Source organism: Nuphar pumila, chromosome 9 (assembly GCF_984573655.1).
Source record: "Nuphar pumila chromosome 9, dmNupPumi1.hap1.1, whole genome shotgun sequence".
NCBI lineage: Eukaryota > Viridiplantae > Streptophyta > Magnoliopsida > Nymphaeales > Nymphaeaceae > Nuphar > Nuphar pumila.
Genome location: NC_143257.1, coordinates 122,601,933 through 122,628,930, shown reverse-complemented (window position 1 = coordinate 122,628,930; position 26,998 = coordinate 122,601,933). Strand labels below are relative to the sequence as shown.

General features: G+C 38.7%; 2 protein-coding genes across 2 annotated transcripts; one reads left to right on the top strand and one right to left on the bottom strand.

Annotated features, from left to right (window-relative positions):
• The first annotated feature begins 11,329 nt into the window (after nucleotides 1–11,329).
• Nucleotides 11,330–18,243, top strand: LOC149829198 (wall-associated receptor kinase-like 20). Its single transcript, XM_090017962.1, has 3 exons — nucleotides 11,330–12,164; nucleotides 13,774–13,833; nucleotides 16,897–18,243. Exons 1-3 carry the CDS (start codon nucleotides 11,351–11,353, stop codon nucleotides 17,994–17,996), a joined length of 1,974 nt encoding a protein of 657 aa, XP_089874088.1. The 5' UTR covers nucleotides 11,330–11,350; the 3' UTR covers nucleotides 17,997–18,243.
• Nucleotides 18,244–24,417: 6,174 nt separating this feature from the next.
• LOC149829197 (receptor-like protein 7) lies at nucleotides 24,418–26,656 on the bottom strand. The gene has a single exon (XM_090017306.1). It carries the CDS (start codon nucleotides 26,652–26,654, stop codon nucleotides 24,570–24,572), a length of 2,085 nt encoding a protein of 694 aa, XP_089873432.1. The 5' UTR covers nucleotides 26,655–26,656; the 3' UTR covers nucleotides 24,418–24,569.
• Nucleotides 26,657–26,998: the final 342 nt, after the last annotated feature.

The window sequence follows — 26,998 nt, the reverse complement described above, 5'->3', positions numbered from 1 at the left end:
TTGAGAGATATATCAAAAGTAGTCACCAAAAAATATTGTTGGGGGAATAGGTTGGGGACCACGAAAACCTAAATTTTATGCAAAAATAGCCCTCAAATGCAAAGATTTGCATATAACACATCACATTTAATGAGCCTACAAAGCTTTGCAGATTTTAAGGGTTTTCAAAAAAATTATTTATGAAGGTTGTACAATATTTGTAGACTTAAGTATTTAGTTAAAACATTTTGGAGACATTTATAAAAATTATTTGTGAAGGTCATACAATATTTACGAACTTAAGTATTTAGTTAAAGAAGGTTTGTAGATTTTGAAGATATTCAAAAAAATTAATTGCGAAGGACATACAATATTTGTAGACTTAAGTATTAGTTAAATGAGGTTCACAAATTATTTTGCGAAGGTCGTACAATATTTGTGGATTTAAGTATTAAGTTAAAGGAGGTTCACAAATTATGTGAACATTCACACAAATATTTTTGAAGGTCGTACTATATTTGCATGCATATATCAACAACATTTAGTGGTTAGTAGATTTTGGAGACATTCACATATGCATTGGTATACGTACTCTAAGGGTATTTAGTTAAATAAGCTTGGTACATTTTGAGTGACATTCAGAAACATGATTTATGAAGGTCATACTATATTTGTGGCCATATGACAAGAGTGTTTACTTAAATGAAGTTTGCACATTTTGGGTGGCATTTGCAAAAGTAATTTAAGATGATTGTACTATATATGCTGAGGGGCAAAGATATCCTAAAAAAATGAGAATCATATATTTTTGATAGGGAAAGGATTTAGCAAATTGTGAGCGTACAATTTTGCAAGGACAATACGATCATTTTATGTTAACTTTATATCACTTCTTTTTTGTGACAATATTTATTTTTACTGTCTTCATTAATCTCTCAAATTTTAAATAATAAATTAATTTTTGTACAACATTGATACAATGTGATTCAATTTGTTACGGTCCAATCTCCTGAATCATTTGAAAAAAAATATTGATCACCAATATCTCAGCATCTGACAAAGCTAAATTGTGAACCAAAAAATAAACTCTAAAACAAAACATTGGTTCCGAGTCAACAGTACTTATTGTTAAAACACTGAAAACAAATTCTTTTCCTTCTTTCTTAAGTTGAGAACATTGTGATATTATCTATTCTAAGCATGAGTCACACCACCTCACACAGGTTAGCATGATTCAAAGGACATTCATCTTTGTTAAGCCTCCTATTTTAAATTGACAATACAAATGTGATAAGCGGATACTAAGTTTTTACTGCTTGGTAGCTGTTGATCCGTACCTATCAAACTATCAACACCACCCCCCAACTCTCTCTCTTTTTTTTAAAGAGAAATGCAACTGGGAAACTGTGGTTGGAAGACTTGCTGATCCTAAAATAAATCTATGAAAGGTACCTTTCATTGCTGGTCATCTCAGAAAAGAGTGATTCCATATTGTCAATTTTCACTCTGTGATCAAATTAAGAAAAAAAAAAACATTGGTGGGACCAATCATGCATGCTCTTCATGATTTGAAAGTGACTGCAACCAGGATCGATTCCGCTTTTCTTAATATTTAGCGAGAGAAAAAAACCCGGTTCAGATGGTGGGCTTGGAATAGAATGATGCCCTGCTGTATGGCCTACTCTCAAGCAGTTAAAAGTTAAAACCCCTAGGCTGTCCCCCATGCCCACCAAGGAGTCACATTTTTTCTGATATTTACACAGAGAAACCGTCCCCAATAACATAGATTTAGCAGTACAGGCTCTGCCGAACATATTTACTATCACTGTCCTGACAGTGTAAAACTACATGGGCTTACTCTTTGCTCCCAGGGAATCGCTTAGACCACCTGCCTAGAGGCCTAGGCCCCCATCCCAATACGTCAAACCCCTTTGGAGCCACCAAGGAGTCACTTGCATCCTGCTTTTAGATATTTTATGCAATTTGCGAAAAAAAAAACAGGTGTTGCATGGACATGTTTAAAAAATGAGATGAAGCAATCATGGTTGGGCTTGTAAAAGCTCGTTTGAACTCATCATATAGGTTTGGCAAGCCAAAATCGAGCAACAGGTGTTCAGCTTGGCTCGACTTATACAAGCTCATTAAGTAATGACAAATACATTTTACATAGATTTTATATTGCATAATGCAGTGTAAAATGAATATTCAAAGTATTTGGCTTGCAGAAATAGGTTTAAAGTTCATATAGCTTTCAGCTTTGAAATTATGTATTTTGACTGTAAGCGAGTCGGCTTGAGCTAGCTTAGCTCAATAAGTCTAGAGTTGAGGCCTACTATTTTCAGCTTTAAAAAACATGCACTCTTTTTGTAAATGAGCCAGCTCGAGCAAGGCTGATTTAGCTTGTGCTCCTTATGTGTTCGAGATTGGCTTAACTCACCACAAAATGAGCCAAGCTTGAATACCTGAAGCTTAGTTTGTTCAGCTCGTTTATCCAACCTTACCCGGGTGACACCTACTCATTATGGACCTTGTTCAAGAGGTGGTCCAGATATGGTCTTCAATGTTGGTACCAGAACCAAACCCCTTCAATCCAAGCCCTGACAATTTGCAGCCTAAGGTGTAAGTTAACGACCCCCAGCTGAAGCATTATGATATTGAAGGCCTCTTTCAGCAGCTATCTTCTTATTATGTTACAGTAGGAAAATGACTTTGAAATCTAATAGGCTGGTCGACCCATGTGTCAACTTGCTCTTTCCAAAAATCAAAATGGTCATCTTGCTTGCTTGGCAAGCAAATTGACTAATTTATTATTATTATTTTATTATTATTTTTTTCTTTTCTTTCTTTCCTTTTTTTTCATTCTTTTTTTTTTTCTTTACCTTGGTCCAGCCACTTTCAATTGAAATGAACATCCCTTCCTAAGGTCTCTTGTATATAAGAAAAAACAAGTTTTGACTTTTTTCAAAACTTGACATATTTTTAAAAAAGTTTCAATTTAACTTGATTTTTAATCTTTATTTTATCTTTTTAAAAGTTAAAATGGATGCCACATAGGATATGATGACCCACCTTATTTTCTCTTGAATCTAACCATACTAATGTGAACTACATGCTTGGTTTTATAAGAACTCACTTCCAATTTTGATGTGTAAATGAGATTTTTTTAAGACTTTAAAATCAATGGCTCATAATCTTCAAAAATATTCAAGCCTCCAAACATCACAATTTTCATAAAAAATGCACAATCCAATAGTTGATTCCTAGAAAATTCACCATGCCAAGCAAATCCACATGGCTGGATTTGAAAAAAAAAAGTGTTGGAAATATTCATATTTTTAGTTCTCATATATATATATATATATATATATATATATATATATATATATATATATATATATATATATATATATATATATATAAGTTTCAGGTGTGCATGTGCATGTGGTAAAACAAGCAATATCTTAGTAATATCTTTTAAGTGAATCTAACCCTATAGATTTGATCTAAATAGTCAATTTGATGGGGATTGACTTTTGAATCATCAAAAATTAACGTGTACATGTTTTTCTTAGTACGTTATTCAAAAATCAATGGTCATAAATACACTAAATTTTTATGACATAAAATAGTATGTTTTTGTCAAAAAACAACATTCAAGGGTTGATTTCTAGCAAATTGACTGTGTTCAATTCATCTCTATAATTAGATTAAGTCAAAACAATTTGCACTTATGAGTTTCAACTTCCTATATATAGGGTAAGTCTCCTTGTGTTAATGTTTGCTACCCTCGTGGGTAAAGAACCACCTAATAAAAAACTATAATAATTTTAAATTTTAATGAATTTTGAACAAAAATCAGTGCCTAAAACATGTGTTTCCAATATGTAAATATGTAACAAAGACAATATAGCAAATTTTCAGCCATCATAAAATCATATTTTTTCTCTGGTACGTATGCATTTGGTTTCCTGATTACTATATATGGACATAACTGCTGCAATTGGGAACCTATATGGCTGTTTAGGTAAAAATGTGAAATCATTGTGTATTGAGGATAGTGGTCTAGATTTGGGCCTGATATGCCCTAGGCTGCATTATTTCAGCTCAATGGGCTGCCCACGTACATAATATCAGTAAGTAGAAAAATAAAAATGCCTCACAGGGCTCCTTCATAATTAGTTTAAGGGCAACTTGTGAATGTCACATAGTTAATTAAATATCACAAGTTTAAAACTTACAGGTATGTGATGATGACCTTCACTGAAAGGGCGGAACTGGATATACTCTCCTATGGGTTAGAGAGACCGGGAGTTTTCTGCCAATGAAACTCGATGAATGAGTTAAATTTTGCTAATTATTTAAAAAATAAAGAAACAAAATAAGAAAGTGAAGAAATAAGGTTAGGAGGTATATATCTTATTTATAGAGTTGTGCGTGTTGGATATTTTCTCTTGATTAGAAATTTGCTTTTGTAAAAAGTGTCGTTCAATGGTAATTGAACTAAGGCTACGTTTGGGATAAGGGTATTGGAGGAGTTGGGAGGGTGTAGTGTAGGCGGTTACATGACTTAGCAGGGTCTAAACGGATTTGGAATGTGTTTGGGAGAGAGAAGTGGAAAGAAGCGTAAATGTCAGTTGGAGTTAGTCAACTCCAAATACCAAAATTTTCAAATCTTAACTCCTCTAATAGAGTGGAGGTATTTACAATTACTCCTTGAATCACAAGGATTCAGGTGTGTTCTTAAATTTTTGATGATTCAAATTTTTACCTCATTTACCTCAGTAAATCCTATATTTGGTACCTATTTTTACCTCATTACTAACTGCAATAATGGTGCAGTTAACAGGCTAACAACTAGGAGTGGACAATGGTTCTATTCGGCCCGCTAATGGATGGGGTCAATCGGGCTATTGACCCAAGCCACACAATCAAAGCCTGGCTCGTAAATTGATGGATTGGGCCAACATTCCGGTTCTACCCACAACCCACCTGTTATGCCTGTGGGCCTAATCAGTTCAAGCCAGTCTTATTATAATATACATAATATATAATATATTATATATAAAATGTATATATGCATAATACATACATATATACGAGTCAAGCTAAGCCGCGACCCAATCTGTTTTGGCTCGGTTCGGTTCAAACTTGGACCTAATTTATAGGGCCAAGTTCGGCCCTTGATGAGTTGGTCCAGACTGCCAGACTCATTGGCCACCTCTACTTATAACTACATTCACCTACCACCAAACATGGTGAGGAATCAAGAGGAATTGAAAGCCAGAATCCTTAGAAAGAGTTACTTATGCTTAAGGGTGGCAAAACCTGACACGACCCGCCAACCCGCCTCTTAGGCGGGTTCGGGTTTGGCTATAAACGGGTTTGTGTCATAAACAGGTTGACCCGCCTAACCCGTTTATTAAACGGGCCGGGTTCGTGTTAGGGGTATGACATACCTGCCAACCCGGCTGACCCGTTTAATAAATGGGGTAGGCGGACGGGTCAACCCGTTTACTCAAACCCGCCCGCCAACCTACTTACCCGACCCGACCCGACCGCCAACCCGCCCCACCAACCTGTTTACCCGACCCAACCCGTTTATTAAACGGATTGGCGGATCGTGTCGGGTTATCCATTTAATAAATGGGTCGGGTTCATGTTTGCCACAGCTGACCCGTTTAATAAACGGGTTGGGTTCGTGTTGAGGTATGCTGACTTGCTAACTCACTGGGTCGATCCGCCAACCCGCAAACCCGACCCCATTGCCACCCCTACTTATGCTTTCAAACAATAGAGGAAATCCATAACTCTTTTAAAGTTCATTTTTCTTAAATTTCAGTTTTTATATTTGTTCTGACACTCGCAAATCCCTCCAAGACTGGTTCCCACAGAGCCTAATTTCAACCTTCCTTTGAAAAGTGAACATGTGTTATCTTGGTATTTTAATTTTATTTATTTAAAATGAATTGATAGTGATAGATTATGGATAAGGTTAACTTGGGTTGGTGTTCCATGCCTTGGGGCCTACCGAATGTTATCACGGGGATTTTGGTCTAAGGAGTTTTGTCGTATATAGAAAAGTTAACATGAAAGTTACACGCAGGACGCAAGTGGATCTACTCAAGATCCAAATCATGTTCACATCATCTACACTGAGAAAACAATATTTTTTAGTAGTGAAAATTGCAATATAACCTTCTAACTTTTGAATAATATTAAAAAATGAAACCTAATAAATTTGAAGAGCAAGATAATCTTAATAAAAAAACAATTTATGAGATGAGAAAAGTACTAAAAGTAGGGGTACACATCAGCTGGCATCGAGCTTAAGCTCAAAAGGCTTGGCTTGTTCACAAAGATATGTTCAAGCGCAGCTCAGGTCTAAGTTTGAGCTTGGCTTCTTTTAAAATAATCTCAACCACCCTACCCACTTGGGTGAAAGCATTTTTATTTGCTTTTTATACAACAAAACCTATACATACCCTAAAATTAGTGATCGATAGCATTAGCCTAGCATAGGGCACGTTTTGAGAAAGGAAAATGCTAGGAAAAATGCAATTAAAAAAGAAAAAATGATAACTTTTTCAACCATTTTAAATGAGAGAAATTTTGAAAAAGTTTTTCTAAAAGTGTGATTTTTGAAAGAAAAAAATCCTTCACCTAAGGGGGTGAAAGAATTTTTTTTATCAAAAATTCTTTTTTATTAGGACATAACACATCTCATCTCATGGACTGCCACAAGAATAGCTTCCTTCATCTTCATCTTCCTTCCACCTCTCTCTCTCTCTCTCTCTCTTGGATGTGGTCAACCACCTCTCTCTCTCTCTCTAAGAGGGGCCTGATCTACGCCTCTTTCAACTTTTCTCATATTTTTCATTTCATTTTTTTCATGCTACACAAACAAGCCAAAACTTTTTATTTAGAAAAGTTATAATATCAAAACTTCTCATAAGAAGATTTCTCTTTTCTTATGAGATTTTTTCTTGCTTTCAAACGCGCTCTTAATCCAGTTCAAATGCTTGATCAAGCTCGGCATACATATTTATATTTAACCAGTCTGAGTCTTTGTTCAAGCTTGGCTCTTTAACCTACTTAAATGAGTTTTAGCCGAGCTCGTTGTGCAGCCCTATTTAAGAGAAGTATAATGAATTAAAAGAATCCTACTAGGCCTGTCAATGGATCGAGTCTGTATCAAGTATCCTACTGGATGGAAATCTGAATACCGGGTATGGTCATAAAAATGCCCACCTCAACCTGGCTCGACTAATATGAAGGTTGGATCTGATTATGATTTATATCGATACATATTTTATATGAAATTTTTGGTGAATATAGCTTCTTATTTTACTTATCTGGGTTTGGATTTCATTTTCTTAATCCAACAAAACATGAACTCAAACACTTGTCAATTAATGAAACCAAGACAACATGAATAGAAGTACCACCACTCTTATTTTGAAAGCATGTGAGAGTTCTGCTCATCTGGTGGGGGGACTCTAGGGCTGGTAAACGAGTCCAACAAACCCGGAAGGTGTTCAAGCTCGGCTCATTCTTGTGACAAGCTGAACCAAGCTCGAGCTCATGGTAAGCCCAATTTAGACAAGTGAAGCTCAAGCTGGCTCGTTTATATATATATATATATTGTTTTTAAAATAAAAAATAAATAAAATTTGGACACTAAACTTACAGAGGGTTTGATCGCGAAACTCAAAATACATTATTTCAAAGCTAAAAGCAATAAAATTTGAACTCTAAACTTATTTGCAAGCCAAACAATTTAACCATCTTCAATTTAAGATATAAAATATTTTTTTTTTTACTAATTAACAAACCTATATGAACTGAGTTGAGACGAGCGCAAACAAGAGCCTGTTTCACAGATCACAAAAGCTAAGTCATGAGCAGCTCATCTCCTTTACCAGCCCCAGCAAGGGGCTCCACTTGTCTGGTAAGAACAGCTAGTGCAAGTCACCTTGTGTTGAGACATTGCAGGTTCAAAACCCAATGGTATAATTGTATAACTAGCAGGGGTCTGCCTAACTAACCCCAGCTTGTCTGTTGAAAAAAAAAAACTTGGAGAGCAAGAAGGTTTTTTTTAGTAAAAAAAGGTTTCAGATTAAAAAATTTTATTTTCAAACTATTATGATTTATCTTGCTTGGGACCCACTTTTCATGAGAGCCTTGTCCACTTTCACGGAATGAAATGGCAATATAGTCGGGCCTCTGTACGTAAGCATTCTCTCATAATGACGTCAGAATAGTAATTGTTTTTTTTAAAGTAAGCATTACCACATGCTGATGTCACCAGTAAAGCAATCTAAACAGTACTATACATTCGTGATCTATTGTAATTAGGGGTGTCAACTGGTCGGGTTTACCTGGACCTGATCCGGACCAAACCCTATATGGTTCGAGTATGATGACAAATAAGAAGATCCTATTAAGACCCGGGGTTCAAACACGAAGGTCCGGTTAATACATGAATCTGGGTATAGTTTGTAAAATTTTATATCGAACCCAAACCCGACCCGAGTTTTGATTAAGACTCGCAATTTTTTAATGTAAAAATGATAAAAAAATATTACTTTACTGGGTATGGTCTAGGTCTGGTTCATATAGTTCTTATCGGGTCCCGGGTATGATTTTTCTTATAGTAAACCCGATTAGAGTGATCTTGAATGAGGAAGTTGGCTTAGTGGGATGAGACTTAGACTCTTAGACGGCGATCCAGGTTTAGATTCCATGGGCGTCACCCCCTACGCAAGCCGAAGCTTGGCGACTCCCTCTGCATGTGCATGGGGCAGTTTCTCCAAGTAAAACTCAAAAAAAAAAAAAAAAATCTTTGAAAGAAAGATGAGAGTTTGATGAGCGAATCCACTTTTTTAAAGCATGAGCGTGTCACGGGTTCCGAAATGAGTGCTGCTGTGATTTGAATCAGACCTAGGTCAGGCTCAATGTAGGTTCCAACCATTTTGCTGACTTTTAAGCCCAGTTTCTTTCCTTCCCATAAAAGAGAACAACCTTTTCGTAGGAAGTCGCATGCATCCACAATGTAGACAAGGACCATGAGATCCCTACGGCGAAGATGTCAAATCACTTTCTTAAAGTCATTTGACAGATCACCTGATCCGCTCTCTGAAAAGTCCTACCACCCCGGTGTTTTCATAAAAGTTTTTTTTTCTATATATAGTAAGAGGTGCTTTTCATAAAATAAGGAAGGTGGTTCAAAAGATCGAGGACCACTGGCGCCAACATGGTGCTTTCCTACATAGGTGTTTCACCTATAGTGGGAAAGGGAAAAGAAGACGTCAGCTCTGAATTTTCTTATGAAAACTAAATGATTTCCTATGGCCACTTTTGTCTAAGGATGGCAGTGGACCGGGGAAAACGGGCCCTACACCGCCTCACTCCCATTGATGGGCATCACATTGGTATAGTTTTGATTGCGGTTCATCTTGAGATCAACGGCATTCAAAGGAGATCTGATGGAATTACTGATGCACACACTCTGACCTGATCCCATCTCTTTGTTTTTTTTATCAAAAGTAGGATATAAGGGCATGCATTTTTTAATATTAGTATAAAATCTATATTTTAAAAATATAAATAAAACTAAAAAAAATATTCGGACTCGTGTCATAGTATGTGATCTTATGGAGTGTGTACTGCCTCCCGTAGGACAGGTACGTACGGGACCCCAAATGACGTGCGTCTGTGACATGGAGCAGGAGCATGTTAGGGTATTTTTGCCCCAAATAATCCTCTCAAACCGTTGAGGGAGGATCAGGCCCTGATCTAAAAGTGTGCACCCGATCTTTTTATCAATTGCTTCGTGTCTTTACATGCATACTCCAATCCAGACCCTGGAACTGATCCAGGTCCAAATCAGGATGATTCAGCAGCACCTAGGGATGTAAACGTTCGGATTCGAATCAGATGTGGCCAATACTATATTCAACTGGCCAAGGATGTTGACTAAACAGATGAATTCAGATGTGGCCAATACTATATTCGACGGGTCAAGGATGTTGGCTAAACGGATTGGAATTCAGATTTGGATTCAAATGTTAAAGAGGTCATACAAATTCCACTTATTTGCATGCAAATGTATTTGAATATATATCCACCAAATTTGGATATTTGTCGGATTCGGTATAAAAAACATATCCACATCCGATTACAATTGGATATATGCATTTTCCTTATTTTAGATCGTTTTTCCCTGAATTTTTATGTTTTTTGAATTTTAAAAAAAAATCAATTGTTAAATAGTTGATTCATCCGATTCAGGCTGGTTTTCTGAATCTTTTTGAAAAAGAATTCAGTTTAAAAACCGATTCTGACAATATTGGATCCCGGAGCCAATGACGAAAGATCCAACCTAGCTAGTCCCTTTCAAACTGCTCTGGTACTTGGATTAGGATGTGGGTCCTATATAGGGGTGTCAACGGGTCGGGTTTGGTTTGGACCCAGGTAAAACCAAACCCAGACCTGATTTGAGATGATGGTATCGGGTCCGGACCTAGCTTGTTCTAATCAGGTTCACAATAAGAGAAATTAACCATACCCAGATCCTATAAGGTTTCCGTAAACCAGACCCAGACCATAGCCGATAAAATAATATTTTTTTATCTTTTCTACATTGAATAGTCAGAACTTGGGTTGGGCCCGAATCTGGTATGAAATTTCATAAACAATACCCGACTTCATATATTAATCGGACCCACCCAGATTTTGTTCGGAGCTTCTTGTTTATCACCATACCCTGACCCTATTATGACACCCTTAGTCTCATGTAGGCCTACACCTACCACATTAACTGCCTTGTCTCAGTCAGAGAGCCCCCATGCCAAATCCATTCACACTCTTATTGTTCTTGTTTTTTTTTTCTTAATAAAATCATTCTTCTAATTATCTCTCCCAAACAAAAATGAAAAGAGATGAAAACATACATAGGACGAGCTGCCAACCAAGCCGACTTCAAGATCATAATGAGCCCGAGATAACCGAACCGAGTTCGAGCTGACTGGTTTATGGAAAAAACACATTGTTACCGAGCTTATACGAGTTGAGCCCAGCAGACTATACCGAGCCTATTTTACAAGTTTGAACGAGCTCTTTATAAGCCGAGACACTAGCGGCTGCGTTTGTTTACCAGTCATAATCTCAAACTCGAAAACCATCGGACATATAATGGGATGGACGGCTAGGATTAGTTGACATTTATTACAACAACTTTTTAAAATGTGGTGGAATAGCTGCGGAAGTCAAGCCCGCCTCTAAACAGGAGAGCATACTCCCTACCTCCTTCCTTCATATACCCCTCCCCACCAACCAATCTAATGCATTCTTCATCCCTCCAAACCCCAAGATGGAGACCTCTCTGTCCCTCACCAAAATAAAATTCTTCTCCATCATCTTCTTCCTCATTATCTCCCTGTTTGTCGGAAATTCTACCGGAAAACAATGCAAAAACTGCGGCAGCACCGTCGTCCCGTACCCCTTGAGCACGTCGCCCGATTGCGGCGACCCCAACTACTCAATCTTCTGCAACTCCACGGCCGGCCAGCTCTACTTCCGGAGCGTAAATGGTTCTACGTACCCGATCACATCAATCAATCCCACGTTGCAGAAATTCGTGATCCGGCCGGCGCCGTTCATCGAAAACACATGCACCACCACCGACATCGAGCACAATGGAGTTAAGCTGAACCGGAGCTTGCCCTTCAATTTGACGAGTGATAACGTCGTCTTGTACATCAACTGCGTCCCTCGCCTCTTGACGACTCCCTTGGACTGCAGCAGCTCCAGCCCTTGCTGGAGCTACGTCCGGCAGGTGCCCGAGGCCGCGAATTGCCGGAACATGAGCATCTGCTGCACGTTCACAGCCGGTGGGTCTGCAACAGCATCCGGCATACGGTTGTCGAACGTGACTGGGTGCACCGCATACCGGAGCTTCGTCAACATCGACTGGTCTTTGCCGGTTGAGCGGTGGCCGCCACAGGGGCTGGAGTTGCAGTGGAGGTTGCCAATGGAGCTGGAGTGCAACAACCAGACTGACTGTGCGGCTGCAGTGCCCAATTCCAGGTGCTTGGCTGACCCTTTGGTGCAGGTGGGTGTGAAGAGGAGGTGCTATTGTGACGCTGGCTTCCGTTGGAATCCTTCGACAGGAAACTGTATAGACAGTAAGTTCTTAGTTTTCGCTTTGATAGTGGATTACAGATTCCGTCATCATACATCTTACATTCAATCCTAGCCAACCAATCAATGGCTAGAATTAGTCCACATTCACACCTGGATGTGAACTGATCCAAGCCATCCAGACTCATCCGTTGGATGGCTAAGATCAACACAGGATCCTCTGAAACATACCTCAGAGGATAAGATACTTTTTGTCTATAGTGTTTTGGTGGAACATGTAAGACCAAGAGAAGAGGACATAACAAGCTAAGCATAAAGAGATTTCAATAATACTCAACTTTTTCAGGTCCCCTTACCAACTAGGGAGTACACGAAATTAAATTTCAACCTTCTGAAAGATATGCCTTCAATTTTTTTTTTTCCGTCCACCTAGTCATGCTGGCTCTGTCTGTCATACTTACATTTGCTGTCCTGTCAGCTTAAAACTCCGAGGGCTTACCCTTCCAGCCCAGAGAGTCACCAACCTTCAGCTTACACAGGGTGACGCCACTGGGATTTGAACCTCAACCATCTGACACACGGTCTAGGCCCCATCCGAATACATCAAACCCCTTCAACTTTTTTGGTGATGCTCTATTTGACTATGAAAACTAAAAGACAAAATGGACTTTCATGTTTCGTACCTAAAACCTATAATCGAATGCATGTTGTGTGCTTGAGTTTGACTTTGGTTAATGTCCGTTGCACATAATCGGTGATCGCCAACATTGTTTCTCCAATGACAAACAACTTTTTTTTGTATATAATATAGGTGCCTTTGATTCATTACCTACTTGTGAAATTGAGGGTTCCCTAAAATATTAGAGCAATAACTACAACAAATGGTTATTTGTTGAAGAATGAATGTGATAAGTTGTTGGGAATGAGATGTACATATTACACTCCTCCCACTAACCTAATATGATTTATGGTGTTCACAAACTAATACACCAAACAGATGCCAAACATAAGGCTTTATTTGGGAGGCAAGGGAGTTTTGGCAAATCAGTTCCACTCATCCCCATATCACCCATATCTTCATACCCCTCCTCCAAATTTCATTTATGCAAGTTGTTTTGATTAAAATCGGACTCCACAAATGTGATTTACATGGTCATTTAGTGAATATCGACATTTAAATCGCCAAAATCCAAAAGTATAAAATCCAAGGGTCGATTATTATTAAATTGACCTTGCTGAATCCATCTATGGGGTCAGATTTTATCAAAACAACTTGCATCATATATAAGATTTAAGAGGGGTATGAAGATAGGGGATGACACAGGAGATGAGTGGAACCTAACTGTAAGTTTTGGAAGAAAGTTTGGTATTGGATAAAAGAAGGGGACTTAGCTGTGTCCTTTGGAATAAAAAAAAAGAAAACATTTGAAAGGGATGTCCCTGTCAGTAGGGGTGTCAACCTATCGGGTATGACCCGGTCCCGACCCGTACCATATCCTATAGGGACAGGGTTTGGTTACGAAGAACGGGGTGGGTGGCCTAATTCAACGTGCATGACACTATTCGGTGCCTGTTTTTAACTTTTTTCCATGATATCAAACTAAGGTTGGGATATTTTCTTCCAAAGTAAACATACGGTTTTTGTCTATGCAGGAAAAACAGAATGCTTGAACAATGGAGGTTGCCGGACAAATCACACTCCTCTAATTGCAGGTCAGTGATACGATTTTTTTTTTACAAGTCGAGAAATTGGTTTTGCATACTCCAAATCAATGTTGCCAGTATCAGTATCAGTCATGTATCGTTTGGCCAAAGATTCAGGTGAATTGGCCGATACTGATACTCAAGTGAATCATTCTGAATTGGCCAAAAAATAATTAAAAATATTATATGTCAATAAGAACGTGACACCTGTTAAAGCTAATAAAATAATATTAAAATAATGATTTTGATTCAAGAGTGAAGAGTATCAAATTTTCTGCTGATACGATACGTATCGGCCGATACAGGCCCACCGATACTGACAACATTGGTCCAAACAGCCTTTTTGTCTCGGTGATGTTATGTTCCCATTGCTATGGTTTACACACAATTTTACCTTGTGGTAAAACAGTAATCATGCAAGAGTTTTACGCCACTGAACTACATTCAGTGATCCTTATCTTCATTTCCTAGTGTCATACCCCTTGTGAGATATTTTTATTACAAGTTGTTTTCATCAAATCTGACACCATAGATGAATTCAGTGTCATCCATTTGATGAAAATCAACATTTGGATCATGTTTTTATAACTAAAAAGCTGTTTTTTAATCACAAAATGTTGGTATTCTTACATCTGTTGATTTCTGAATCGCGGGAAATTCATGCACACCGATCAGATTCAAAGCACATCTACTGGGTCAGATTTGATGAAATCTTTTTTTTGAAAGGCAAGCTGGGGTTAGGCAGACCCTTACCAGTTATACAACTATACCATAGGGTTTTGGACCTGCAACCTCCCAACACAAGGTGAAGTGCACTAGCTGCTCCTACCAAACAAGGGAAGCCTCCCCCACCCAGTTGGTTGATGAAAAACTACTCACAATTACAAAATCCCACATGGGGTATGACATTAGGGTATGAACATAGTGATGAGGGGACCCCATTCCTACCAGCACATCCAGATATTCGCATCCACGTGTCTCCTTGAAAGATATTTGACAATGATAAGGTAGAAACCGGATTAGGTAATAAGTCTTATCACCATCCATTCTTGGTAGACATCATCACCCTCCTTTACTATCATCCCCACCGTCCACTGTAGTAATCATTGGGCCCGCTCTATTGTTGCTTAGTAACATCATCATCTGTCCAATGATTCCTAAGGTGCTCGGTGATGGACGTTGCTGATGTCTTATTACCAATGGATGGTGATAAGGGCATGAGGCATATCACCTAACCCGCCCTGGAGATAACCCCTTGTTAGATTCTGCTTGAGACCCCCCTTGACTATGATACTGGGACTCTACTAATCTTATTATATCCTCTTTCTCTACTAATTGGTTACCATATTGTATCCTCTTTTTCCAAAAAAAAAGACGTGCATGCACACGTGAATGGTATGTTGTCGATGAATATAGACAACCCTTTCATCACAAGTCATTAACAAAATGCCTTAATCAGGATAATCGAAAATCTGATGTTCAGGCTCGGCTCATTATTGTGGTGGGCCAGCCAAGCTCGAGCTCATGGCAAGCCTAAGTTTATATATATATAAATAGAGAGATGCTACAATGCTCCGGAAGTACCTACTCTCACATACTATAAACCATGGTTGCAGGTTGTATCTTCTCAATTAAACCTTATGGATGTACTCAACATAGTTTATTGAAAGGAATCATGCTTTGAATCATGTGTTTTGAACATAAAAGTATGAAGTCATAAAATTTTGATACATTGTGAACTGTTGATTTGTAAATGTCTTAAAAAACATACATCCAAAACTTGTTTTCTACTAAATAATGCTTATAGATCATATTTATAGGGTCTGATCAACTAAAAAAGTTTAAGAAATTTGACAATCTAAAGTTTTTATTAGGTGGGAGTAGGTGCTCCGGGAGCACTGTATCATTACTAATACACAGAGAGAGAGAGAGAGAGAGAGAGAGAGAGAGAGAGAGAGAGAGAGAGAGAGAGAGAGAGAGAGAGAGAGAGAGAGAGATTTCAAATTTGAAAATAATAGAATTTGGATTTTAATCCTAGCCAAGCTCAATCTTGGTCATTTATGAAATAAATAAATTGTTTCAAAGTTGTACACAATAGGATTTAAACTCTAAAATTTATTGCTTGCAAGCCAAACTCTTCAACCATCTACACTCATGCTCTGTTTGGGAGCCAGAGTTGAGAGGGAGCTAAGGAGGGAGATGGGTCTGAGATGGAAGCAGGGTCCACAACAAGATCCTCAAAAGGGTGTTGTTGAACCCAACCAAAAAAGGATGTCCCAACTCTGCTCCGAACTCTGCTCTCCTCTCAACTACGCCAAAACAAGCAGCAGAGCCAAGACAGGGATCAGGGAAATCCCCATCTCTACTTTCAACACTGGCTCCCAAACAGAGCCTCAATGATATAAATACATATAAAATATATTCATTTCTAATTAGCGAGCCTATATGAGCAGAACACCTGTCGCTCATGTTGGCTCGCCAAACCTACATCACAAGTTTGAACAAGCTCTTTACAAGCTGGACACACACCGAGCCATGAGTGGCTCGTCTTGTCTCTGAGCCCTTCTTCCTTTTTTTTTTACCTTTCTATAGACGTCACCCACTTAATTCTACAACTACCAATATTCGGGGCAGGTTATATGTGCATCCCCCCGAACAAGCACTGTAGCTACAGTGCGTATTCCTACAGTGTTCGGGTCCCGACTGAGCACAGTGTAGCACTCAGTCAGGTGTATGGGGCACCGTACACCAGCCTGCATGCTGTACGGCACCCCCTACACTCGACTGAAAACCACGCGGCGCTCAGTCACTGTAGCTACAGTGCGTCTTCAGAGGAGAACACGCAACACCCTCCCATATTTTTATTAGTCCCATGAGAGAGTTCCAAATAAAAGCTTGAAGACAACTGTGTTTTCTCAATGTTTATATCACCAACATATGGATTAGTGTGTCCAATGCAATTTTATCTATTTAAAGAAACTTTTGATGTTCTATCATGGGCAGGATTGACAATCCCAGTTGTGCAAGGTAATTTTATCTACTTAATGAAACTTGATGTTGTTTCATGCACAGGATTGACAATCTCACTTTCTGCTTTGCTTATTGCAACGGTCGCCAGCATCCTGGTATACAAAAAGAAAGTGATAGCCAAGGAGGCAAGAGAGAGGCTTGCCAGGGAGAGGCAAGAGATACTGTCCAGCGATGGAAGGCCGGCCAAGCTCTTCAGTGGCAAGGAGATCGAGAAGGCCACCAACTCCTTCTCCAAGGACAACTTCTTGGGCTCTGGCGGCTTCGGTGAAGTCTTCAAGGGCACCTTTGATGATGGCACCGTGGTTGCCGTCAAGTCAGCGAAAGTTGGCAACACCAAGAGCACTGAACAAGTGCTTAATGAAGTGAGGATCCTATCACAAGTAAATCACAGGAGCCTCCTTCGGCTTCTAGGCTGCTGTGTGGAGCTGGAGCAGCCATTGATGGTATATGAGTTCGTCTCCAATGGTAATCTCTACGACCATCTTAATGGCAACCAATATGACTTTCTCAGTTGGAAGCAGAGATTAGCCATTGCCCTTCAGACTGCAGAAGCCCTTGCTTATCTCCATTTCTCAGCCTTCCCTCCCATTTATCATAGAGACATCAAATCAAGCAACATTCTTCTTGATGAGAAGCTCAATGCCAAGGTCTCGGATTTCGGACTCTCACGGCTGGTTGACACTGATCTGTCACATATATCAACATGTGCACAAGGCACACTGGGATACTTGGACCCTGAGTACTACAGGAACTTTCAACTGACTGATAAGAGTGATGTTTACAGCTTTGGAGTAGTTCTGCTTGAGCTTCTAACCTCGAAGAAGGTTATCGACTTTGGCAGAGGGATGGAAGAAGCAAACCTTGTGGTGTATGTGCAGAACAGGGCACATGTGGGGGCACTGATGGAGTTGGTGGATGGGCAGTTGAAGGCAGGAGCTTCACAAGAGGTCTTGGAGACAATGAGGGCAGTGGGCTTTCTCGCAATGGGTTGCTTGGAGGAGAAGAGGCAGGATAGGCCATCGATGAAAGAAGTTGTGGAGGAGATAGCGTATATTATCACTATCCTAGAGACAAGTAGTACTGCTGACATGGTAGATCACAAGGATTCCTACCAAGCCCACTTAGATGTCAAAGGTCTGTGAAAGAGGAGTTCTGGAACATGGGATATTTTAACCATGTTAGTCAAGCTCGAAATTCTGCAGGCGCCTTCTTTTCAGGCCATTCTCCAGTCATCAAAATCAAGTGTGCATTCACGTGAAAAATTGTAGCACGAAATATGGTTTTACAGGCATAATCAAGAATTACATACATCACCCGGGGATATGGCAAGGATTGAAAATTTCTGTATTTATGATTTTGTAAAATGGACGAATAAACTTCTTACTGAAAGTGATGTATGGTAATAAATCATACATAGTATCCAACACATTGAATCTACAAAAGAAAACACACTTTAAATCCAGTATTGGGAACTCTCTTACACAGTAGAATGGACTGGATTTCTGGAAGTGAAATGTGTGCCCCTGATAGAAGTGACAGGCATACATGGGGTTTGTGAGGTTTCAAATGTGCCGTAGATGACACCAGGTCATTTTTTGGCAGAACAGAGGAGGCAGAAGCACCTCTCAATTTGACTGATTTCAACAGGATATGAGCAGATATATATATATATATATATATATATATATATATATATATATATATATATATATATATTGCAAAATGTACCATAAGGGGAAGTAAAATTATGAAAACACGATCCACAGTATGATATGCATGCTTTAGACATTAAGCTATAAAAATATTAAGACCATTTTTCGCAGAAGATGTTTCATTTTAGGACATGAATCTCCATCCAACCCTTCATGTGAAGCAATCTCCAATAACAATTCTCACAACATTACTAAACAAAGGCAGATATTTCTAAGCATGTCCATGACTTGAAGATAGTGGGGATTCTCTTGGCCACATAGCGTCATAGGTGAAACAATCAAGTTCCAAGTGCAACCACATGCTCCAGGTCCAATTCACCTCAATGAAAGGATGTGTTGCACCACAAGTTGAAGTGTGCAACTTATATAGACCTTTTCTAGAGGAAGAAAATATTCATATTTTGATGACCAAGTTCCCCGCTAAAGCGGGTAATCACCGAGTGGGGTCACCAACACCCAAGCCCTTATGGAACCCACCAGTGAATGGCTGGTGGGTGTCGAACCTAGAACAAAGGGGTCAGCACCTTCCCTCCAGGCCTGCCACCACTCGGGCGACCTGAGCAGGTGTAGAGGAAGCAAATATTCATAAGGTTGACATAATAATTTTAAAGGCAAATATTCAGATAAACCAGACATCAGCAAGGAATAAAGTGCTGTTTACCTGCTGTTTTCCAGTGTCTTTCATGTGTGGTATAAGCATCACAGGCTGATTAGTCTTTGGAAGCCAATGCCCATTTTCACCTCCATGTTCTGTCTATAATAACTTTGGTCATTAAGACCCTGTTTTTCAAGTATGAATCAGACAGTAGGTAAAGGAATATGATAAGAAGTGGTAGAAGATGAGGATGTCAAAAGCCACTAGGCCTCCATCCTGGTCTCATATATATATATATATATTTCAAGTCCTTGCCTTGGAGGAATTTTAAAAAACACCAGAAGGCGTATAGTAGTTCAATGGAGGATATCCAGCTGATAAATTAACTCCTTTTCTCAATAAATAGCTGATAAATTCATAAATGTTGCAACAAGATCATGATATTTCCATTAAAACAATAACACCACATTGAAATGTATCACAACATTTTAAAAATATCACAAGACCTTTTGGTGGTTTAACACTGTGACCCAAAGTATCACAATTTTTCACGATATTTTCAAAACATCACCAATATTTGTTACAGAAATTGTCATGATAATCTGTTGATTCATACAAAAAAAAATCAATAACCACACAACCAGAAAAGGAAAAAATGAAATGAACTTTTAGGACAGAATTGATATTTTGAATCATGTTTTTATAGCATTGAAACTGGAAATATCTTGCACCAACACAACAGGGATGCCATAGAATATTTTACACATGAACATATAAATGATCCTGTATAACATGCCCCTGTCCCAGAAAAAAGTTCAATCCCAATACTTGGATATGCAAGATGTCACCTCTCTAATGGGAAGCTTGAGCAGGTTCATGATGCTTTGTTTTTGGCCTTTCTCCCACCATTTTAAGCACAGATAAACTTGGTAATTAGTGCAGATGTGCTCAAGGTGCAGAAATACAAAGAAACAACCGTTCATGCCTATTCTTATGGTTAGATGAGTTGCATACGCAAGGAAATTGCTCAAACCTAAGCTACATATATGGTCAGATACAGGAATACAAGAAATACAGACACATTAAAAAGAAAAAGAAGGCATTAAGAAGAGAAAAATGTACAACTCTGCGTCTCTGTCACATATGGATATAGACATTAAAAAGAGGCAACACTGAAACTTATGAACTTCTTGACACTCATGATTCATCTGTCTCTACAAGCCAATAACTATTTTCAAGCCATTCTCCAGCAATATTAAAAAGAGCTTCCTCAGTAAACATTCCAGCTTATGGTTGTCAACGCAAGAAGCGGGTGTCAGAACTGATTAGTGAAGTAGGAGATGAGAAGCAATTGTTTAAGAGATGATTTTAGACGCAGCATCAAGGTGGTAGCTGCCAATTCCAGGAATTGATGGCTTCAACTTCTGCAAATCTATAAGCATTAGCAAACAATGGGAAATGACAGAAAAATGATGGTGGTGATATATATGAATAGAAGGCGTATTGGAAGCAAGCAAAGAAGTGACATAGAAGCAGTGTGTCTCGTCATTTTTTTTTTACCTGTGCAAAGTTTTACAGAGTGAAAAATGGTTTACAAAACAGAAATATGATTCATAGTTGGCAAACTCCTGACTGGGAGTCCGATCGCCCAACCCTTGACTCACGAGTCAGTGGGTCCACTCACTCGGACGAGTTAGAACTATGCATTTTCTAGTGTTAAGATATGAAAAAATCAAAATTTATATTGTATAATGACTAAATTTAACATATGACATCAATGACTACACTATATAAATATTCAACAAAACATAATTATTAATATTTATGATTTAAAAATATTTTTTTTATAACAAGTATTCTTTTACGGGAATTATGCATTAAAATTACAAAATGCATGAAAAAAATACATAAGAGGCATGTGGACGGCAGCCCTGAATCTGTGACCCAGTTGGAGTCCGATCTGTACCGAGTCGACTCTCCCGGTTTGCCAACTATGGTATGATCCCTTTAGCACAAGAAGAATACTTCTAATATCAAAGAAGCTTGACCACCATATTGGGAGAAGTGGGGTTCCCATTGCAACCAAAGATGCACCTTACTCTACACATGCTTTTTTCATTAAAACTGATTGAAGTGTGCAAACACCCACAACAGAGGAACAATGAGTAAGTCCCAAACACTCAGTACAGAGGAACAATGAGCAATAAGATCCCTATTTTGCAATCCAAAATGCACCATATTCGACACTACATATACCCATCTCCCTTAACAACTACCAGAATGAATGCATTGAGATTAATTTTAAAAACATGAATCAGAAACATCTAATAAATTATTTAAATTTGCACAAACAAAGAACTAAGAAATCCCTCAGAGCTTGAATATTTATCCTCAATTAACAACTGAGTACTCCTTAGGGAACTAAATAAATCCAAAAAACACATGAAAAACAATGAGAAGACCCAACTGAGTACTCCTTAGGGAACTAAATAAATCCCAAGACTAATAGAAGATTTCACAACCATGGCAGAAAAGCAATTGGAAAATGATTTACAAAATCTATAAGCGTTAGCAAACAATTGGAAATGACAGAAAAGCAAGCAAAGAAGTGATATAGAAGCAGTGTATCTCGTCAAATGTTTTTTTTATATGTTCAAAGATTTACAGTGTGAAAAATAATTTACAAAAAAAAGAAGTATGATTCATAGTTGGCAAACTCCTACCCTAGAGTCAGCGGGTTGACTCGGTAACTTGGACGAGTTAGGACTATGTATTTTCTAGTGTTAAAATATGAACTAAATTTAGCACATGACATCAATCGCTCGCTAAGCTATATAAGTATTCAAGTAGATACAATTGTTAATATTTATGATTTAAAAACATATAATTCTTTATAACAAGCATTCTTTTATGAAAATTATGCATTAAAATAAAAAAAAATGCTTGAAAAAAAATACATAAAGGCTATGTGAATCGGCAGTCCTGAATCTGTGACCCAGTTGGAGTTCAATCCAGATTGACTCCGGCGATTACTGAGTCGACTCGCCGGGTTTTACCAACTTTGGTATGATCCCTTTAGCACAAGAAGAATACTTCCAATATCAAAGAAGCTTATTGACCACCATATTGGCAGAAGTGGGGTTCCCATTGCAACCAAAAGGGTTGGGCATAAAATGGACTGGGTTCATAAATTTTCAGGTGTAGTTCGGTTTTGATTCATAAAAGCAACTATAATGATGTTACTGATGTTTACATGTAAAAATAGGTGGCAATTCGGGTTTAAGTAAACACGCTTAAAATTGGATCAGGTGCAATCATTTAAAGCATGAATTGGTTCAGTTCCTTTGGGGGGCCAGGTATGAAACATGTTTGAGTACAAACCGACTTTGGATGCACATTTCAAATCACCAGATAGGTCAGGTCCAAAACAGTTTGGGTCAAAAACAGGTTCAGTAGAAGATGAGTTCAGTTTCAAGGCAGTTCGGATACAGATCGTATATAACTGAATGGGTCAACAATAAGATCATGTCAGGTACAATGCGGTTTGGGTCTCTACCAATTTTTCTTCTAAGAATTGAACTATTTAAAAATAGATCTAGATTTTAAACCTGACTCAAACCCACAGGTCAATCGAGATCCAGTCCGGTTAGGTTGGGTCTCATCGACTCTGGTCAGGTATACGGACACTGTTACATCCTTGGTGCAAACATATCGGATGCAGTATGGATCACTAGAAATAGATCCAAAACCAAATTCTAATTCAAACTAGATCTAATATAATGGGATGGAACTGGATCCTAAATCAGCATAATCAAACATGACCCAAGAAAAGGAAAACAGATTCGGATTGTGAAAAGCTCATACCAGATCTACTTTTTTTACTTGTGGTTTCGATCTTTGTCAGATTCGGTGCAAAAAATCAAAACCATATCCACATCTGGTTATAATCAGATACAATTTTGGCTTAACAAATGCAATTCAGAATCGAATTCTGTCAGATATCGGACAAAAATCCGAATAATTGGCATCCCTAGTTGCAAACTAAATCTGAATTTAGATTTCTTAGAAATTTGTCGATCCGAATCAGTTCGAATAAAAAAAAAGTTCTCATCAAATCAACTCAATTCTAAGTTCTAACCATATTTGAAATCAACTCCTCTTTTAAGATCCAATTCCTAAAATAGTCTACCAAATAGAGACTCCAGGTTAGAATCTGTCATAAAATAATGTTTCTGAATTTCTCTTTACAGAACGGTCTGTTGATTAGTAGTTATCAAAAACTTAAGGCAAACATCAGAAAATTCAAAAAGAGAGGTAGGTTTTTTGAAATAGAGGCGTTAATCCATTAAAAAATCATTTAATCGGCGGTTGATGTTTGTTAAAGACAGGCAAAATGACTAAACTCAAATTGTTATTTTTGCAAAAAGGAACATCTTTCCCTCTCTCACAGCCCCACCACCGTGCTTCTCTTGCCATCCTCCTGCGAGAATCGATCGAAGCCACCTGATGAGCGACAGACATCTGCAAACCCTCTCTCTGCTCTCTTTGATCCTCTGCGAGCGTGAACATATCTCTCTTTGTGATTGTTAATTCTGATTTTTGGGTTAGGGTTTGTTCAAAATCATTAATTTTTGGGGGATTTTTGCATTTTAAACCTGATTGATTCAATCGATTTAGGGGCTATGCCAACAGATTTAAGGTTTTTGCATTTTAGGGCTATGCCAACAGATTTGACAACTTTCCAAGAAATGGACTATGATCAGATTTGATTTCAAAGTCTTTACATTCATGTTTAGATGGAAACTCTTAATGTTGCGTTCTGTAGCCAAGAATAAGGAGGGGATTTTTGCTTTCTATTGTTATAGGATAGATGATATGTTTAGAAGAAGGATTATTCATGTCCGTCCAAGTTATTTACACATCTTTACCAACAAACTATCCAAACAAACGTTAGACTTGGTACACTTGTCAACAAAGAGACTATCCAACACACCAACAAGAAGTGGTGCATTTGATCACAAGTGGGTCCAGATGTGAGGTGGGTAAGCTCGAGTTGAATCATTTTAAAGAAGGAAAAAGAAAACCACATATTCAAAACAAAAGTGATAGGATTTGATCTCTAAACCTATTAAACAAACGACAAAGTGGCTCATTAAAAAAAAAACAAAAAATGCATGGTTGCAAAGCTAGAAGTAATGAAATTTGAATGTAAACACATTTTGTGCCAAAAACTAAACACCTCAAGCATTTGTCTTAAAGTACACTTTGTAAGAAATTTATTTAAAATACATCTATTACAACTTAACAGGCCTATGCAAGTCAAGCCAGAGTGAACACTCATTTATATTTGGCTTGCCCCCACCTATTTCATTTCCTCGCCCTAGATTCTCAAGTTTCTCTTCATGATTTCACCAGCACCTCCTCCAAAGGTTGCCAATACTCCTTCCATCTCTCAAGAAGTAAGATAAGCTCACTGTTGTGCCAAAGCCCACTCCAAAACCCAATCCCACAGATATGAACCTCCACATCAGGTCCTCATCTCTTTGTGCCACATCAACTGTAGGAACCAATGTCGTGCTACCATTTACTTCACAAGCCTTCATCAATTGTGGTCCGCAAAGGCCTAGATTCCCTTCAAAGCTTTTGGCACCAAAGGTAGAGAAGTGCGGCGACTGAGGGATCCTCCCTGAAAGGTTGTTGTAAGCTAAGTTGAGGAACCCTAGAAAATCGAGTTCAGCGAGCTCCATTGGTATTTCACCAGAGAGATGGTTATGAGATAGATCCAATGATTCTAGTTGGAGCAAGCTCCCCATGCTCTTCGGGATTAGACCTCTAAGCTTGTTGTTTGAGATTCTAAGTGCTAGGAGACCTGTGAGTTCTTCAATCTCTTTTGGAATCTCACCCTCAAAGGAGTTGTTGGATAGATCGATGGTAGTCGCGATGGCAATCATTGTCCTTGAGTACTCCAAATCCAACCCCTTGATGGTCATAGTCACCTCCCATCCTTCTGACGTTGGTGCTTCTGCGGTTCCCTCATTTGTGATATGAGTAATTTGTGAAGTCTTCTTCATTGCATTGAGACTTTGAAATAAGCTCAATGGGAGGTTTCCTGTCAAAAAATTGTTGGAGACATCAAGCATTTGAAGCTTTTGGAAAGCTTGCGGGTTGAATGGGAAATGGATGGCACCATTAATGGAGTTGGACCTCAGCACCAAAACTCTCAACTGGGGCAGCTCACCCAACCAAGAAGGGAATGCATCACTCAACTTGTTGTTGCCCAAATCTAGGAACTCAAGCCCCATGCAAGCCACAAGAGACGTGGGTATTTTCCCCACTAACATGTTCTCGCTCAAATCGAGTATGACCATTCTGCTCTCGACATTAAAGCTGTTGGGGATTTGACCTTGCAATTGATTCTTGGAGAGATTAACTTCCTCCAAGTTTGTTAAGTTGAAGATGCAATCTGGTATGCGGTCAGTGAGCTTGTTGTTTGACAAGTCCAGTACTTGGAGGTTGCATAAACATATGGAAGGAAGTATTTCTCCAGTGATGTTATTGTTACTGATTGAGAAGTACGTCATGCTGGAGAGATCATACGAGTACCTTGGGCTAGAAAGAAGAGTAGGAAGAGAACCTGTTAGCATGTTGGAGCTTAGGTCAAGCATAGTAAAGTTAGAAAGAACAATTGCTTGTTCGAACCCTGTTAGCATGTTATGGGATAGGTTCAAAGAGGGGATATTCCATATCCATCTTGGGATTTGTCCAGCAATCCTGTTTTTTGCAAGGTCAAGAGTTTCAATGCCTTCATGGTTGTGAAGGAATTCAGGGAATTGGATAATGTTACATGAGGCCAATCTCAACTCATACAACTGCGGAAACTTGAGCTTTGAGTCTGAAAAAAACACCGTAAACCTGTTTCCTGAAAGCGACAAGTGAGTAAGATTCCTCAAGTTTGCAAAGATTGAAAAATTGATGGTGCCATCTAGATTGTTGCTGGAAAGGTCAAGTTGTTCAAGTGGAGACATGGTATAGTTGGTCAATGTGATGGGCAAGGGACCAATTAGAGTGTTATTGTAAGGGATTGACCCAATCAGAAAGTTGTTAGAAAGGTCTATGTGTGTCAAACTTGAAACTGCATATGAATCTGGAATACGACCCGTGAATGAGTTGTTGGAGAGGTCGATATAGGTGAGGGTTTGAGGAATCAAGCTTGGCAGCAAGCCGCTAAAGTTGTTATTTGAAAGTTGGAGGGAAGATAATTGGGTGAGATTGGCAAACAATGAGGAGACGGTGCCTGAAAGACCAGTGTTATCAAGAGTCAAATGAGTCAAGGATCTAAGATTACCCATGGTAATAGGTAGGCTGCCTGAGAAACGAGCACTATAAATCAGTAAACTAGTTAAGGATGTGAGGTTTCCGATGGAAGCAGGAAGGCTGCCTGAGAAATCAGTGTCATAAAGAGTCAAATCAGTCAAGGATCTAAGATTACCCATGGTAATAGGTAGGCTGCCTGAGAAACGAGAATAATAAATATATAACGAAGTTAAGGATGTGAGGTTTCCGATGGAAGCAGGAAGGCTGCCTGAGAAACGAGCATTAGAAATCCTTAAACTAGTTAAGGATGTGAGGTTTCCGATGAAAGCAGGAAGGCTGCATGAAACACTAAGAATCTGAAGCTTGTTCCCTGAAGGGATGTCTGTCAATGATCCATAGAGAGCTAGATTTTCTGAAGCTACATCAAGCACCTGTAGATATGGGAGGCTGAAAATATTGACAGGAAGGTTGCCAGATAAACCGGTATCAGCGAGACTTAGAGTCTCGAGTTTGCTCTCTGGGG